This window comes from Puma concolor, chromosome E3 (genome assembly GCF_028749965.1).
Source record: "Puma concolor isolate L17-30 chromosome E3, mPumCon1.1.hap2, whole genome shotgun sequence".
NCBI lineage: Eukaryota > Metazoa > Chordata > Mammalia > Carnivora > Felidae > Puma > Puma concolor.
The window spans coordinates 39236713-39253888 of NC_141682.1; the positions used below are offsets into that span (position 1 = coordinate 39236713).

General features: G+C 50.4%; 1 protein-coding gene and 1 non-coding gene across 3 annotated transcripts in view; both read left to right on the forward strand.

Moving 5' to 3' along the window:
* Nucleotides 1-210: 210 nt before the first annotated feature.
* Nucleotides 211-17176, forward strand: part of ADCY9 (adenylate cyclase 9) — a 133383-nt gene continuing 116417 nt past the window's right edge. Inside the window, exons 1-2 of one of the 2 annotated variants that reach the window (XM_086692130.1) lie at nt 211-232; nt 11403-13138. In XM_086692130.1, coding sequence (XP_086548256.1) covers nt 11446-13138 — 1693 coding nt within the window. In that variant the 5' untranslated portion in view covers nt 211-232; nt 11403-11445. Of the gene's footprint in view, nt 233-10548; nt 11125-11402; nt 13139-17176 lie in introns of those variants that run through there. The other variant, XM_086692129.1, reaches the window with a different exon arrangement.
* LOC112853374 (U1 spliceosomal RNA) lies at nt 15495-15658 on the forward strand. The gene has a single exon (XR_003222910.2). It is a non-coding gene; the product is annotated as a U1 spliceosomal RNA (small nuclear RNA).

The window sequence follows — 17176 nt, forward strand, 5'->3', positions numbered from 1 at the left end:
AATCACCTTAGCCTCAAAAACGCACCAGGAATTCACGCGGCAGCGGCACGTTCCAAATCCCTGCGTAGGGTGGCCGCGCCCAGATTCCACAAGAGAGCCTCGGCAGACCTGGCTTCCCCCGCCTGCCTTCCCCACCTCCTCAAGTGTCTCTGCCTCGTGACTTTGAGCCGTGGTGCCATCAGGCAGGGACGTGTCTGCGTTTTTGAATGACATCATTGGTCCCAGATGAGAGGTAGGTTTCTTCTTCACCCCAAGCACATTTCTGCAGCCCTCCTGGTTCCACCTTCGTAGGCAGATACAGCTGGATGGGGGGAGGTCTGCTGAGCTGCTCTGTGCCGAGCCTCCTCTGCAGGGGCACCCCAGGTACCCGCACTCTGCCTCACGAATCCTCCAAAGGCTTCTGAGACTCTTGTCCACATGGTCCCACCCTGCCCATGCTGCTTGCTTGGCTCATGTCCCCTCTGCGCTGCAGTCCAGCTGGCCTGCCCGACCTTCCCAGCACAGCCCGCACCTTCAGAGTCCCCCGGAGGCTCCTCCCCTCGCAGGGCCCTCCCGGGACTTGCAGGGCTTCGAGGCATTTTCTCTCCCCACCCGTGTCTTATCTCCCTTCCGTGCTTGCTGGGAGCACACAGTGGGGCTGTTGAATATAATGGCAGTCCAGAATTGCATGTGGCCAGTTGTGTCTCTGAGCTCCACCTGGAGCCAGTGAAGAAGGAGACCTGCCAGGTCGCTGCCGTGTCCCTGTGTCTGCAGTCAGGGCGCTCCTGCATGGCCACCGTCTCTGGCCGGGCACTGATGGGGTCACACCTCCTGTAGACAGTACTGTGGCCACAGCCTCAGTGGATAAGGACTCAAAGGAAGCCCAGCTCGGGGCTGAGTTGTCAAATGAGGTTAGCCCCTCCCCCCGCCCACCCTGGAAGGGCACTGTGGCCTGGCTGCAGCAGAGACAATTAATACTAACTCCATCTTCTCGGGATACTTAAGTGGCCCAGGAATGCGAGTTTAGGCTGTCCTGGCAATGCTGCCCGGGCTCTTTAGGATTTTCTTTCCCCCCTCTCCCTGAATCTTAGGGAGTGCTGACTGTGCCCTGCCTGGCCCTGGGCTGTGTATGCTTGCTGCCCTGGGAACAAGCACACCGGCCCTATCCACCTGTTGTTGGATGATGGGTCCCACTGCCTGCTTATCCAGTATGTACTTGTCCCAAGGTTGTAGCAGGAGCAGCTACCACCACCCTCCTGCCCCCACTGAAAAACAAACAGGGTGACACTGCAGGTCTAAACCTGCCTCGTACGTACCAGGAACCCAGTACAAAGGAGCTGGATGGAACAGGAGAAAATTGATCGCAGCTGAGTTAGAAGGGGGCATTCAGGGACACTCCTGAGTTCAAATCCCCCTAAACCTTGGTTTCTTCAAAGGGTGATTGAGGATGGGGGCGCCTGGGTGGCTCAGTCAGTTAAGTGTCCGACTTCGGCTCAGGTCATGATCTCTCAGTTTGTGGGCTCGAGCCCCGAATAGGGCTCTGCACTGATAGTGTGGAGCCTGCTTGGGATTCTCTCTCTCTGCCCCTTCCCCACATGTGTGGGCTCTCTCAGAGTGGATAAATAAAGTTAAAAAAAAAAAAAAAAGGGTGATTGAGGAAGGAATAAGACAGTAAATGGAAATGCCAGACACAGAGCAAGCGACCACAGTGGTAATTATTGTTCTCAGGGTGGGACAGAGACAATAGTGAGCTAGACCCACTTCTGTTGGGGAATGGCTCTGTGGCGGTGGGGGCCAGCCCCAGCTTGGGTGCCTGCCTCTGTCCTGGGGGCATTTGCATTGTCCCCTGACCTCCCAGCACTGTTCTGAGGATCAAAGGAAGGAGCACGGGGGCAAGCCTCTTGCAAACCATAAAGTATTTCATAAACCCCAGACGTTTGTATTACAATGGACACGGTGATTATCTGTGTCCCAATGCACTTCTACCCCAGTGTCTTTGAATGTGCCTTTGAGTAACTCAAGGTGCGGGGGAAAGATGGTTTCCTAGTTTTGGATGTTGCCAGGATTTGAAACGTGCTTAAACTTGGCTCCCAGACAGGCTGAAATTAAACTGTGAACACACGTTCCCTGTCCAGCGGCCTGGGATTTTGCAGCTGGATTGCTGCTTCTCATAGCTTTCTGTCTATCCTCCTGTGATTGCCAACCAGCTTCTATCGGCAGGTGCAGGGAGTCAGGGACAGGTTAGACGGGGGCTTCTAGACCCTGCAGCCCGGCTGCCCCAGTAACAGACCTTTCTGTGTCCCATCTCTGCCTCCCAGGGGTAGAGAGCCTTCGAAGAGCTATCCACGCATCTGATTTTTATCTTATTAAAATTTTTTTTAATGTTTATTTATTTTTGAGAGAGATAGACAGAGTGTGAGCAGGGGAGGGGCAGAGAGAGAGGGAGACACAGAATCCAAAGCAGGCTCCAGGTTCCAAGCTGTCGGCACAGAGCCCGATGGGGATCTTGAACTCATGAACGGTGAGATCATGACGTGAGCCAAAGTCGGACGCTTAGCTGACTGAGCCACCCAGGTGCCCCCCATGCATCTGATTTTAAGTTGCAGTATGGTTGATAACACAAGCATGTCCACGTTGCTAGGGAAGCACACAGAGGGTCAACTTCTCAGTCTTGAGGATGGGGGCGGAAGTTCACAGCTTTCCTTGAGGCTGCTCCTGCAGTAAATCCCACCTCCAGCACCCAATATTCCTGTCCCTGAATATCCTTGGCTGGAGAGACACAAAAAGGGCAATTGCGCAGGGTGTGTGTGTGGACGGGGTGGAGCCACAAAAAACGATTGGACGGAGGCAGTGGAAAATTTAAAATAGATTTGTTGTTTTATTCCGCTTGTATATTGATAGGCTTATGAACGATCATTATTATTATTATTCATTGTGGTGGAATACATCTAAAAAACTTACCATCTGTATTAGTTGGCTAGGGCTGCCGTAACAAAGTACCACAGACCAGGCAGCTTAAACAATAGAAATTTATTTTCTTCCCATTCTGGAGGCTGGGAACCCAAGATCAAGGTGTTGGGGGCATTGGTTTTTTCTGAAGCCCCTCTCCTGGGCTTGTGGACGGCTGTCCTCTTGTGTCCCTTCAGATCACCTTTCTCTGTACATGTAAGTGTCCAGATTTCTTCTTCTGATGAGGACGCCAGTCATCCTGGGTTAGGGCCCGCCCTAATGACCTCATTTTAACTTAATCACCTCTTCCAGGAGCTTATTTCCAATGCAGTCATATTCTAAGAAACTGGAGGTTTGGACTTCAACATATGAATTTGGGGGAGGGCATGATTTGGCCTGGAATATACAAATTGCCCGCCATACCTAACCACTCTCCCAGGGAGCGGGAAGGGCAGCAGAGACACCAAAGTGGGGATCACTGGCTCTTCTTTCCAGGCTCCCCGTCTCACAGTTGCATCTAAGAGAGGATGTGGATGTTGCCCCAAATTATAACACTATTCTTAGAAATCATGAGCCCCAAGACCCTTTAAAAAAAAAAAATTTAATGTTTATTTTTTGAGAGAGACAGAGTGTGAGTGGGGGAGGGGCAGAGAGAGAGGGAGGCACAGAATCCAAAGCCAGCTCCGGGCTCCGAGCTGTCAGCACAGAGCCTGATGGGGGCCTCAGACTCACGGACCACGAGATCATGACCTGAGCCGAAGTCAGACGCTTAACCGACAGCCACCCAGGCTCCCCAAGCAACAAGACTCTTAAAACCAAAGGCGTCTTATGTGTTAGAGTTGTAGTCAAGAGCGCTCTTTGGAAAGATGGCAGAATCTTCTTCAGGCTGTGCTGCTCACTGTACGTGAGAAAGGCTTGTCTCTCTCAAACAGGCCTGGTGGGTTTTTATCATGACTTGTGTGAGGACCTTGTTGTGAAGCGTTGAAACATGAAGCATAAATGACAACAGCACAGAGATCCCAGAGATTCCTCCTCCAGGAAACACTGTGCTGGTTGCTTACAGCCTGGACTCAACAGCATGGAGCTTCTCACATACTGAGTACTGTAGATGGCACTGGACACTTCCTCCTGGAATGGTTTATGTTGGAAAACAATCGTTATTTATTGGCATTGTGGTAACACTTGTCTGGCTCACAACTTTTCTGAGTAGTGTCAGTAAGAATCTGATAGGATCGTGTGCCTAAATATACCCGAGTATACGGGGATCCACCAGGATAGATACGGATGGATGAAGCTAACAGTTTGCGGGTTCATCATGCACATGACTGTCCTAGCAAGGCTCCTGAGTAAAAGCCAGCAGCTGTCCAACAGCTCAGAACCATCCTGAATAGTGTTTTGCTAAGGGAAGGTTTAGATACTGAATCCTCAGTTTTCCTGCCGTTGTTGCTTCTCAGCTGAGTGGAAGCCAGGCTTAAAGAGCCTTCTCTGGAAAATCTGACTAATCCAGGGAAGGGCACTTGGAAGTGCTGACATGGGAGGGGGTCCCCCACAAAATGTCCCAACTACAACATTCTAAGGCAGGAAATGATCATAAGAATCACCTGGGGAGGAGGCGCCTGGGTGGCTCAGTCGGTTAATTGTCTGACTCTTGGTTTCGGCCCAGGTCATGACCCCGAGATTCATGAGTTCGAGCCCTGCATCAGGCTCCACGCTGACGGTGCGGAATTTGCTTGCGATTCTGTTTCTCTTTCTCTCTCTCTTGCTTTCTCTGTCTCTCAAAATAAATAAGTAAACTTAAAAAATTAAAAAAAAAAAAAAAAAAGAATCACCTGGGGAGGGGGTGCCTGGGTGGCTCAGTGGGTTGAGCACCGGTCTCTTGATTTTGGCTCAGGTCATGATCTCACGATTTGTGGATTGGGACTCTCTCTCCCTCTCTCTCTCTGCCCCTCCCCACTCATGTGCACTGTCTCTCTCTCTCTGTCTCAAAAATAAATAAAATAAAACTTAAAAAAAAAAAAAGAATCGCCTGGGGAGGTTTGAAATGCCCTCCTATACTCCTTCCTATCCCCAAATGGTTACATCAGAATTTATGAGGTTGGGGTCAGGTCATTAGTGTTCAAAGCATCCCAGTGGTTGTAGCAAGTGGCTGGGCTGAGAAGCACAGTGCAAAAGGGAAGCTTGTTCTTGGCAAGTCCTACCACCTGCCCTGAGTTTCTGGTCAGTTTTTTTTTTTTTTTTAATGTTTTTATTTATTTTTGAGAGAGAGACAGAGCATGAGCAGGGGAGGGGCAGAGAGAGAGGGAGACACAGAATCGAAAGCAGACTCCAGGCTCTGAGTGCTCAGAGCTCCAGGCTCTGACTCCAGGCCCTGAGAGCCTGACTCAGGGCTCCAACCCACAAGCTGTGTGGTCACGACCTGAGTCGAAGTCAGACGCTTAACCCACTGAGCCCTCCAGGCGCTCCTAGAGACTCTCTAAACAGAAGTGACTGGATTCCTCCTCTTTCTTACCTCACTGGTCAGGGCTGACCTCCACCCCCCGTGTGGCCTCGGGGTCTCCTGCAGCTCTGCAGCTCTCAAGATGTTAGAGGTTTGCTCTAGTCTGCTGTGAAGCGGGCAGAGTCCCTCCTGCCGTTCATCTTCTGTGTCTGCACTGTCAGAGGGGTCACCTGGAGTGCCCATTGCACCCTCACTTGCAGAAGGTGATGAAACACTTTGTAGGAGTTTCCTGGGACTGCCACGACAAACTTGGTGGTTTCAAACACCAGCATTGTATTTACTCACAGTTCTGGAGGCCAGAAGTCAGAACTCAACGTATGAGCAGGGTCAGCTCTCTCTGAAGGCGCTCAGGGAGGCTCCTTCCTGTCTCTTCCAGCTTCTGTGGCTCCTGGAAACATTTGGGGTTCCCTGGCTTGTGGACGCATGTCTCCAATCTCTGCCTCCGTCTTCCCCATGGCTTTCTTCTCCTTGTGTGTCTCTGTGTCCTGGGCACCAGTCACGGGATTTAGGGCCCATCTGAATCCAGTAGCACCTCATCTTAACTAATTCCATCTGCTAAGACCTATTTCCAAATATAAGGTCATAGTCTGAGATTCTGGATGGACACGAATGGGGCGGGGGTGCTCTTCAATCCACTGCACAGCTCCCAGGCAGTCTTTCTTACACCTACTCCATGTCTCCTTAGCGTTGCCCATGAAATGGGATGGAAGTGACAGTCCAGCAGGAGCTGGGCCAGGCTGCAAATCTGAGTGACACTCACCAGGTTTTACCCAGAATTCCCCATCCTCTCTTCATCAACCTTGTTGGGTCAGCCAACCAGCTCCCTACTAGAAAATGTGATTGCTCCTGGGCTGGTTCTCCCTGGCCCCATGGGGTCATAAATATGCCCATCACATATTTCAGCTTTAGGTTCCAGCCAGAGCCTCTACTCTAAGATGTAGGTGGAGAGAGCTCTAAACTCACAAGCATTGCATCAAATATTACTTATTTTGGTTATTAAAAGCAACCAAGAGCTTAACTATTTCACACACATCCTCTCTTACAATTCCCATGTGCATTCATTCCATAAGCTTTTTTTTAAGTTTATTTATTTATTTTAAGAGAGAGAGAGAGAGAATCCCAAGCAGGCTCCACACTAACACTGAAGAGCCTGATGCGGGGCTCGAACCCATGAACCATGAGGCCATGACCCGAGCCAAAATCAAGAGTCAGATGCCCAACTGACTGAACCATCCATGCACCCCTCAGTAGGCATTATTGAGCTATGCACCAGGCAGGGCAGGATTTGGAGTTGATATAGATGGTTAGATTGAAGACTCCTGGGTTATAGTAGAGCCTGCCAGAGATTTTGGTGATCTTCCCTAATCAGCCTTCTTTTACTTTGCCTGGACATGTGACGTTCTGCCCGTGAGGAGGCCAGCCAGTGGGCTGGAGGGAGAAAATGTGGGTCTGTTCCTACACACTCATCCTTACCACGGGAGAGAAAAAGTACTCAAAGCTTGTTAACTATGGCTTGGGACGCTTGACTGGGTGAGAGCAACGAATCCCACCTTCCAGTGGGTGGTTCTCTGAGATGATTGCCCACCCGATAACCAGAAATAACGTGGGCACTGCTCAGGCCTCAGGGACCAGCATGACTAGAATGGCCAGAGCTCCGTCCGTGTGCTGTTTATTTCGAAGGCCAGGCATGTTGTCACCCTGTGCAGCTTGAGATAGTTTGGAGCCGACGCCCTCGAAGGTCAGGTGAACGTGTGTATGAGGGAGGGCGAGGGTGATATGATGAGGCTGGCAACACTTGCCGAAAGCTCGGGTAGAGTTTGTGTGGACACGGTCTGATTCACAGTGCATCTGGGTGGAAGTTCTCTGCGCATCACAGAGAGAAAACCCTACAGCTCTGGCAGCAAGTTGGTTGGACGGTTTGAGAAAGCTGTTGCATCTGTCCTGTATCTGCTGAGTATTAAGCAGCATTCTGCTGTCTGGGGGTCGAGGAGAAGGGGCCCAGGGCTCTCTGGTGATTCTCTCTCTCTCTCTCTTTTAAAACATTTATTTACTTTTGAGAGACACCAGTGGGGAGGGGCAGAGAGAGAGGGAGACACACATCTGAAGCAGGCTCCAGGCTCCGAGCTGTCAGCACAGAGCTCGACCGGAGCCTGAACCCATGAACCATGAGATCATGACCTGAGCCGAAGTCGGATGCTTAACTGTCTGAGCTACCCGGGCACCCTTCTCCAGCAATTCTACTGCAGGTTTTAGGAGAGAATGATTAATTTTTTTTTTTCAACGTTTATTTATTTTTGGGACAGAGAGAGAGCATGAACGGGGGAGGGGCAGAGAGAGAGGGAGACACAGAATCGGAAACAGGCTCCAGGCTCCGAGCCATCAGCCCAGAGCCTGACGCGGGGCTCGAACTCACAGACCGCGAGATCGTGACCTGGCTGAAGTCGGACGCTTATCCGACTGCGCCACCCAGGCGCCCCATAGGAGAGCATGATTAACCTTTTTTGTAGCGTTCTCCCTCACATAAAATGATTCCATTTTCTTAACCCATAGCCTTTCCCAGTTTCTTTCCCAGCTACTATAAGCCCATTGAAGACACAGATAGTGTATCTTTGGACACCTAGGGCCTAATGCATAGTGTCGGGAACATTATCCCCAATCCCAAGGGCTTATGGAATGACTCACACCCTAACCTAGAGATCAAGGAGGCTCTGGCAGTATACAGGCTTCAACAACAGAGAATGCTGTCCAAATGCTCCCAGAAGACATACGGGAGAGAAGGAGGAAGGTGGGCATGATCTAAAATCATGCCCGCATCTAAAAATCTGACATGACTAATTAATTTACAAATGCCAAAGTCACCAAAAATGGTGGGTGGACTGAGATGATTAGGGGAAGGGAGGAAAATCACATAGATCTTTCAGATTATTGAGGAGTGCAGGGTTGCATTAAATGGGGGAAATGTAAACCTTCAGCACGGTCTCCAAGGGCTTCCTCTCCAGCTTGGTGTGTTGGTGTGGGAGATGGTGGGGCAGGTAAAGGGCCACCATGAGGCTTGCAGAGGGTGGTGCCAGGGCTACTGAGAGCACCATGGCCTCTGGGGTCAGACCCGGTTTTGAGTCTGAGCTCTGTCCCTAGACTGTGTGACTGTGGGCACATCACTCGTCAGTCCCCAGTTTCACATCTCTGAAATAGGGAAATAACATCTACCTCATAGGGTTGCGGTAAGGACCAAATAGGTCACAAGTGAAAGCATCCAGTGGTTTCTAGCCCTTACGACATGTTCAGTCAGGGTAAGTTTACTATTATTATCTTACTTTACTGGCTTGTGCAACGCACTCTTGTGAATCTGTTTCTTCATCTGTAAAAATGGAATACATCAGAGTTGTCTGGCACACTGTTGATGCTCAAGAAAGGTTTTATTTTTAACTTTTTCTTACTTTTTGTTTTGAATCAATTTTAGACTTAAAGTTGCAAAAATACTAGAGAGTTCCCCTTTACTCTTCAGCAGGCTTCCCCTAATGTAAACGCTGTATGCAATCAGAGTACACTGATCAAACCCAGGAAATTAACATGGGCATGATGCAATGACATTCACAATACCAGGACCCCATGTTCCATTTAGTCCAATTTGGGACAGTTCCTCACCTTTTGACTTTCATGACCTTGACACTTTTGATGATTACTGGCCAATTACTTGGAAGAAATATTTCTCAACGTGGGTTTGCCTGATGTTTTCTGGTGGTTAGATCAAGGTTATGTCCTTTTGGCAGGAATATCACAGTCATGATGTTGTGTTACTTTTGTTATTCTTTTATCTTTATCATGGTAAAATACATGAAACATAATATTTACCAAACTGTTTTAAAGCATACAATTCAGGAGCATTTAGTACCTTGACAGTGTTGTGTACCCACCACCTCCATCTAGTTCCAGAACATTTCTATCACCCTCAAAAGCAACCCCTTCCCTATTAGCAGGCAAGCCCCATTCCCATCACCACCAGCTCCTGACAATCACCTACCTACCTGCTTTCTGCCTATGGATTTGCCTATTCTGGACATTTCATGGAAATGCTATCATGCAATATGCGGCCTTTCCTGACTGGTTTTTCTTCACTTAGTATCATGTTTTCAAATTTCATCCAGGTTGCTGCATGGATCAGTACTTCATTCTTTTTTATGGATGAGTAATATTCCATTATGTGAACAGACCACATTTTATTTTCTAAATCAACTGTGAAACCTGGCGTGGGCCCTGGGCTGGGCCTGGAAAGTGAGGGAAGGAAGGAGGAGAAACCCTTGTGATTGACAGCAGGTACTAAGTGTGGGGGGCGGGCAGGACTGGTGCACTAGGGAGTACAGGACTGTATTTACACTTTGCCGGTAATATTCATGGAGGCCACCATAGTTCTGCGCTTTGGGTAGCTAGCTGACTCCTTTGAAAGTTTCATTTGTGGGAGGGTAAAAGCAGTTGTTGCTGAGGATGGGGAGAGGACCCAAGCAGGGGAAAGGAAAGTCTCTGGGGCTGGAAGAGCGAGCCGTTGGTGGCCCCCCCTCGAGGCCCGAAACCCCCTTCCCCCAGCACCAGAGCCTGGGGTTCAGACTGCAGTGGTTGCGGGAAAGCAAGCTAAAGGAGGGGCTCGTGCCCCCGGGGCCCGTGCTTATTGCTTAGAGAGGAAGGGGTACCTCCTTTTCGGCAAATGCAATAGTTGCTAACTTGCATTTATACAAAAGGGTGTGCTGACGGAGAGGCGAACATTTTGATTTCCTAAACGTCGCACCCCGGCCGTTCCTTAACTAGCAGGAGCCCCTGGTTTTCGTCCAGCGGACCTGGGGTCCCAAGCCGGGAGGAAAACGGGTGCAGCAGAACCCCGTCGCCTCCGCAGCCCCCGCACGTCCCGCAGCCCTGGAGAGCCCGCGGACACGGCGTCGTCCCAGGGGCGGAGGGCGGAGGACTTGGAGGGCGGAGCCTCAGCGCGCCCGCCCCGCCCCCGCCTTGTAAGCCCCGCCGGCCAGGCGCGCGCACCGTGCGCGTGCCCTGAGCCCGGCGGCGGCGGCGGCGGCGGCGGCGGCGTGCGAGGGCCGCGCGTGCGCGCTGCGGCGGGGCGAGGGGCGGCGCGGGCGCGAGTCTGTCAGTGACAGCGGGAGGGGGAGGGGGCCGGAGATGGTGGCGGCCGCGGCGGAGGCGGCGGCGGCTGTGGCTGTGGCGGCTCTTCCGACATGAGGCAGCGGCAGCGCGGGGCACGGCGGCGGCCGCGGCCGCGGCGGCGTCGCTAGTTCGGGAGGCCGCCCCGGGCGTGGGCGGGCGGGCGTCCCGGCTCGGCGTCGCAGGAGCGGGCTCTGCCGCAGCGCCGCGCAGGGCGGCCGGCTGAGGGGCCCGCGCCCGCCGCGCCCTGCGCTCGGCGCCCGGCGTCTCTGGGGCGCCGGGCATCCCCGCCCGCTGGGCCGGCCCCGGAGGCCGGGAGCAGGCCCCGCTAGACGGGCCGCGCCGACGGGGGACGGCCGCAGCGCCGCGGGCTCGCAGCCGGCCCGCAGCCTCCCGCGGGGCCGCCGGCCTTTGACGCAGGGGAGGCGCCGCGCCGCGCGGCATGAGGGGCCCGCCGCCGCCGCCGCCGGCGGGAGAGCGGCGCGGGCGAGAGCGGCCGGCGGCGTGAGAGGGCTCGGCAGGACTTGCGTCCGGGGCCGCGGCGGTCGGAGCAGGCGAGTGCGCGGGGCGGGCGGCGCGGGGGGCTCGGGGGGCGCCGCCGCCCCGCCCGCCCGGGGCTGCCGGGTCCTCCCCGAGTGTTGCGGGCGGCCTCGGGGCGGGACGGTGCGAGCCCCGGTTAGACGTTAGCCGCAGTTTTTGTGAGCATATGGTGCCTCTCCGAGGAGACCGCCGGGGCCACCACCGAGCACGCTGGCAGAGCTCGTGGCCTTCAGGGGAGTGTGCGCCTGTGTAGGGATAAATGCCGGTGTAACTCTGGTCGTCTCGCCGACAGGTACCAGTGACCCCGGCCGGGAAGGTCCTGAGCGCTCGGCAACATGGCTTCCCCGCCCCACCAGCAGCTGCTGCAGCACCACAGCACGGAGGTGAGCTGTGACTCCAGCGGAGACAGCAACAGCGTGAGGGTCAAAATCAACCCCAAGCAGCTGTCCTCCAACAGCCACCCCAAGCACTGCAAGTACAGCATCTCCTCCAGCTGTAGCAGCTCTGGGGACTCGGCGGGCGTCCCCCGGAGAGTGGGCGCTGGAGGCCGCCTGCGCAGGCAGAAGAAGCTGCCCCAGCTGTTCGAGAGGGCCTCCAGCCGGTGGTGGGACCCCAAGTTCGACTCGGTGAACCTGGAGGAGGCTTGCATGGAGCGCTGCTTCCCGCAGACCCAGCGCCGCTTCCGGTATGCGCTCTTCTACATCGGCTTCGCCTGCCTTCTGTGGAGCATCTATTTTGGGGTCCACATGCGGTCCCGACTGATTGTCATGGTAGCCCCTGCTCTGTGCTTCCTCGTCGTGTGTGGGGGCTTTTTTCTGTTTACCTTCACCAAGGTGTATGCCCGGCATTACGTGTGGACCTCTCTGGTTCTCACCCTCCTGGTGTTTGCCCTGACCCTGGCTGCCCAGTTTCAGGTTCTGACGCCTCTCTCAGGACGTGTTGACAGCTCCAATCACACCCTCGCCACCAAGCCCACAGACACTTGTTTGTCTCAAGTGGGGAGCTTTTCCATGTGCATCGAAGTGCTCTTTTTGCTCTACACCGTCATGCACTTACCTTTGTACTTGAGCTTGTGTTTGGGAGTGGCCTATTCTGTTCTCTTTGAGACCTTTGGCTATCACTTCCGAGACAAAGACTGCTTTCCCCCACCCGAAGCAGGGGCCCCACACTGGGAGCTGCTGAGCAGAGCCCTGCTCCACGTCTGCATTCACGCCATTGGGATCCACCTCTTTATCATGTCCCAGGTGAGATCCAGGAGCACCTTTCTCAAGGTGGGACAGTCAATTATGCACGGAAAGGATCTGGAAGTGGAAAAAGCCCTGAAAGAGAGGATGATTCATTCTGTGATGCCAAGAATCATAGCTGATGACTTGATGAAACAGGGGGATGAGGAGAGCGAGAATTCTGTCAAAAGGCACGCCACCTCCAGCCCCAAGAACAGGAAGAAAAAGTCTTCCATACAGAAAGCCCCTATAGCGTTCCGCCCTTTTAAAATGCAGCAGATCGATGAAGTCAGTATTTTATTTGCAGATATCGTGGGCTTCACCAAGATGAGTGCCAATAAGTCCGCTCACGCCCTGGTGGGTCTCCTCAACGATCTGTTCGGTCGCTTTGACCGGTTGTGTGAAGAGACCAAGTGTGAGAAAATCAGCACCCTGGGAGACTGCTACTATTGCGTGGCAGGGTGTCCAGAGCCCCGGGCTGACCATGCCTACTGCTGCATTGAGATGGGCTTGGGCATGATCAGAGCCATCGAGCAGTTCTGCCAGGAGAAGAAAGAGATGGTGAACATGCGTGTCGGGGTTCACACGGGGACCGTCTTGTGTGGCATTTTGGGCATGAGGAGGTTCAAATTCGATGTGTGGTCCAATGATGTGAACTTGGCCAATCTCATGGAGCAGCTGGGAGTTGCTGGCAAGGTTCACATTTCTGAGGCCACTGCAAAATACCTAGATGATCGGTACGAAATGGAAGACGGGAGAGTGACTGAACGGCTTGGCCAGAGCGTTGTTGCTGATCAGTTGAAAGGTATGTGCATTTCTTTCCCTTGTCCTCTTCCTCCCCGGTCCTGTTTGTGTTGGGGAAAATAAAAACCAAACAATCTTTTTCTAGTGTCAGTATCTGGAGGCAGATCAGTTGTCTCAGGACACCTCACCATGGGGGCATCTCAGGGCTGGTGAGACTTTTCCTCTGGTGAGTCAAATATCACAGATCTGTTCACACTGTGGCAGTGCTGACCTAGATGAGACCTTTAGGAGGAAGGACAACTTTGGAAATGGGTATCCTGCCAGTCAGCTGTTACTGTTTCTGAAATTGTGTGGGCAGGTCCTATGAGTGTAAGAGGCTCTCGGAGCCCTTCAGCAGACCGAACTTGGAAGTACTTTAATAGATTGTCTATGTTCATTGATTGCCTCCCAGTCCCTTCAAAACGTGTAAGATGTGAAGAATAAAACCTTTCTCGCCTTGAGGCCTCACTTTGCTGGAATAAGGAAGTTGGCCTAGCCCTGCATGACTCTTGAGAATTAGATAGAATTATATACCCCCCCAAGTGCACACTGCTTTTGCCTTAGTCTCATTTTAAAAAATGTATTTTCAGCCTTCAACTTTCATTTTGATCATGGTGTTTGTCTTACCGTATAGACCACAGCATTTTAGAAATACGCCCAGAGCAGTGTTTAGAACCCTGCCATCCCCAACCCCTCCCGATTTGTACCTGGTCCCTGTCTCTGTCTGAAGCTTGTACTGTTATTCTTGTTATTTTCAATGGGCTTTTTAATTTTTATTATCTTCACATAGGACAAAAATTTTGTTTACACCTGGGAAGTGATTTATAAGCAAGTGGGACCGAAAGTGAGGATTCGAAACACCTAACTCCCACATCCACCTCCCTTTTTTATTTATTTATTTATTTTATTTTATTTTATTTTTTAATTTAATTTTATTAAAAAAAATTTTTTTTTAACGTTTATTTATTTTTGAGACAGAGAGAGACAGAGCATGAACGGGGGAGGGTCAGAGAGAGAGGGAGACACAGAATCCGAAACAGGCTCCAGGCTCTGAGCGGTCAGCACAGAGCCTGACACGGGGCTCGAACTCAAGGACCGCGAGATCGTGACCTGAGCTGAAGTCGGATGCTTAGCCGACTGAGCCACCCAGGTGCCCCCCACCTCCCTTTTTTAAACAGTCTTTATGTTTTACTAAGATCTCTGGGCTGTGGAGAACCTGTATTTTGGAAGTATGTGTAAAGCTTCTTGTGTTGTGATGCCCACACGTTGCGTGATCATGCAGTAAAAAGCTCCAGGAAAGAGTCCTTGGGAGATGTAACAGCTCAAGTCAGAGATGGGAGAAGCAATAGTGTCAATCAGAGACAGTAGGTGGTTTTCTTTCTCTGCTTGTGATTAGAGTTCTCCATGTCATTCTCTTGTAAACTGGCAAGAGTGCTTTATCCTTCTGACTTTTCTTTATTCTATTAATTTTGTAGGAGTTGAAGAATTTATCGGTATATTAGAGAAATACTTTCACCTGATGATTCCCTCTTGTCTAGAGAGCTCTCAATGCTACCTACACTGATGAGATTAGACCCTACTTTTCACAGTTTACCTGAGAGATTCTGCCATGGCAGTTGTCTTTCCCTGTAGGAGAGGGATTCCTGCTCTCAGAGTCTAAAGATGCCAGTGGAGTGCGGTGTGGATGTAATCCCTGCTCGACGCTTGGACATCTTTAGGGTCTGAGTGTTGCAGGCTCTGTCCTCAGGGGCTGTGGGACAGATTCCAGGGAATGGAGTTGTGCTGTACAACATTATGAAAACGATAGCAGTTTTGTAAGTGGTAGTTTGAACAGTGTTATTACTTAAATATCAAAAATAAAAACAGATGTCATCATTAAGTATGTCTGGAAGCCGCCAAGTCTGACTTTTTGGCAGTACTCATTTTTGTTAATTTATGGGTAATTTTATTTTCAATTTATAAGTCAAGGATCTCAAAAAATGGTAGAATGGGTTTCTTGAATTTTTTTAACTTCAAATAGTGTAAATTTGGTAAATTAATTTTTTTATTTCAATTTCTGTACACTGATAGGGAAAAGTTTCACTCCTGGATGGGAGGTAGGGAAAGATGGAAGTCTTAGTTAAAACAGTGATATTTTCATATGGTATTCCCTCCTCTAACTGTTTCCCTGAGACCATGATTTTTGTTTTATTCAGCTCATTTTGGAAACCTTTGTGGACAGGACTCCAGTAATATAGGATGTCTACACAACTTCCTGTCTGTTTTTGAAGCTGCAGTGTTCTCCTGTCATTGTACAAATGTGCTAAATTGAGAAGATAGCACAGTTTGTAGAAAACCTTTTTTATATATGAGGTTAAAGTTATATATTTAAAATTTCTATACTTAGCTGACAAGGGAGATACCATGATCATGAAGTTGGTTTTTCCAGGATGAGATTTACCCATTGCACTCCGGATGTGCTGACCCCTTCGATTTCCGCAAATGTGGGAAACTTGACTGCATAATTTGTGGTAGTGAGGGACTGCGTTCATGCTCTCCTCTATTTTTAAACAAAATAAAATAAATAAAATACAATTTCTTATTTATTTATTTATTTATTTATTTATTTATTTATTTATTTTACTTTTATTTATTTTTGAGAGACAGAGAGAGACATAGAGCATGAATGGGGGAGGAGCAGAGAGAGGGGGAGACACAGCACTTGAAGCAGGCTCCAGGCTCTGAGCACAGAGCCCGAGGTGGGACTTGAACCCGTGAGCCTAGAGATCATGACCTGAGCCAAAGTCAGACGCTTAACCGACTGAGCCATCCAGGCACCCCAAATACAATTTCTTTTAGCCTGTCTTGTAGTTTGTGGCAGATATTTTCTCTACAATGTTGGGCATTAACCTTTATCTCTGCTCCCCTGTTTTTATAATGGGGTTAAAAATACCCAGTAGAGGACTCTGTAGAAATGAACATCGGTGAATGGGACACTCCAAAACTAGCAGTGTGAAAAGTAGCTACTGGTCTGTAATTTATCTGAAAGGGTTTGTGGAAGGGTGGACTTTGATTATTTCTGCATATCCACTCCTTGAAACTCTTTATGCTCTTATGTCCCATGCTGTGGATGCACAGATGAAGTCACGATAGTTCCTGACCTCAGGAAGCTTACAGTTCTAAATATAGAGTGTGCACTACATGGAGGTGTACCTACTGAGGTGGGGCTTGAGACTGAGCGGTGGCTCTCCAGGTGGATAAAAGAACATTCAGTGGAGTGGGAGTGGCATGGGCAAAGGCTTAGGATTGTGTTTCTTGGTGGGTTGAGCATTTGTAAGTACAGTAGTTCGTTAGGACAAGGAAGGCTTTGGGTCACATGGGAAGGAGTGTGTATAAGATCCTGTAGGTCAAGGGGAGCCACTGATAGGCTTTAGGTAGGAGGTTTAGGTGATCTAATTTGCAAGTTTAGAAAGCTTACTCCTTCAGTTCTAGGGAATGTAGGTTGGAAAGTATGAGATGGGAGATTAGGGCGTTGTTTCAGTAAGTCCCAGGCAGGGTGGATAGTAGCCTTAACCAAGGTAGCGACAGTGGCAGTGGAGGTGGTGAACAGATATGTTCAGTAATAGGATGAACTTGGTAGAACATTTTAAACAGACAATTTAGGAGATGAGAGTCTGGATTATTTGAATGGGAAGTGGCGTTTCAGGTTTTTGGAGTTGACCTGGGGACTGTTTGGAGTCAGAAATGAGTGAGACCTTTGAAGTTTCTGTGGAATGAATGGAGAATGAAAAATTGAGTTGTAGAATATGAAACAGGCCAGGAATCCCTGGCATGTTCATTCATTCAGCAAATAAGTTATTTTGTGCTGGGCACAGTTCTAGGTGCTGGGGATACAGCAGTGAACAAAACAGACAAAAATTCCTGCCCTCCTGGTGCTTCTGTTCTAACGGGGCAGTCAGACAGTAAGCAAATAAGTAAAACATTTCTTTCGTGTTAAGTTTTAAGGAAAACACATAAAGCGAAAAGGAGGATATGGAGTGTGTGTGTGTGTGTGTGTGTGTGTGTGTGTGTGTGTACTTTT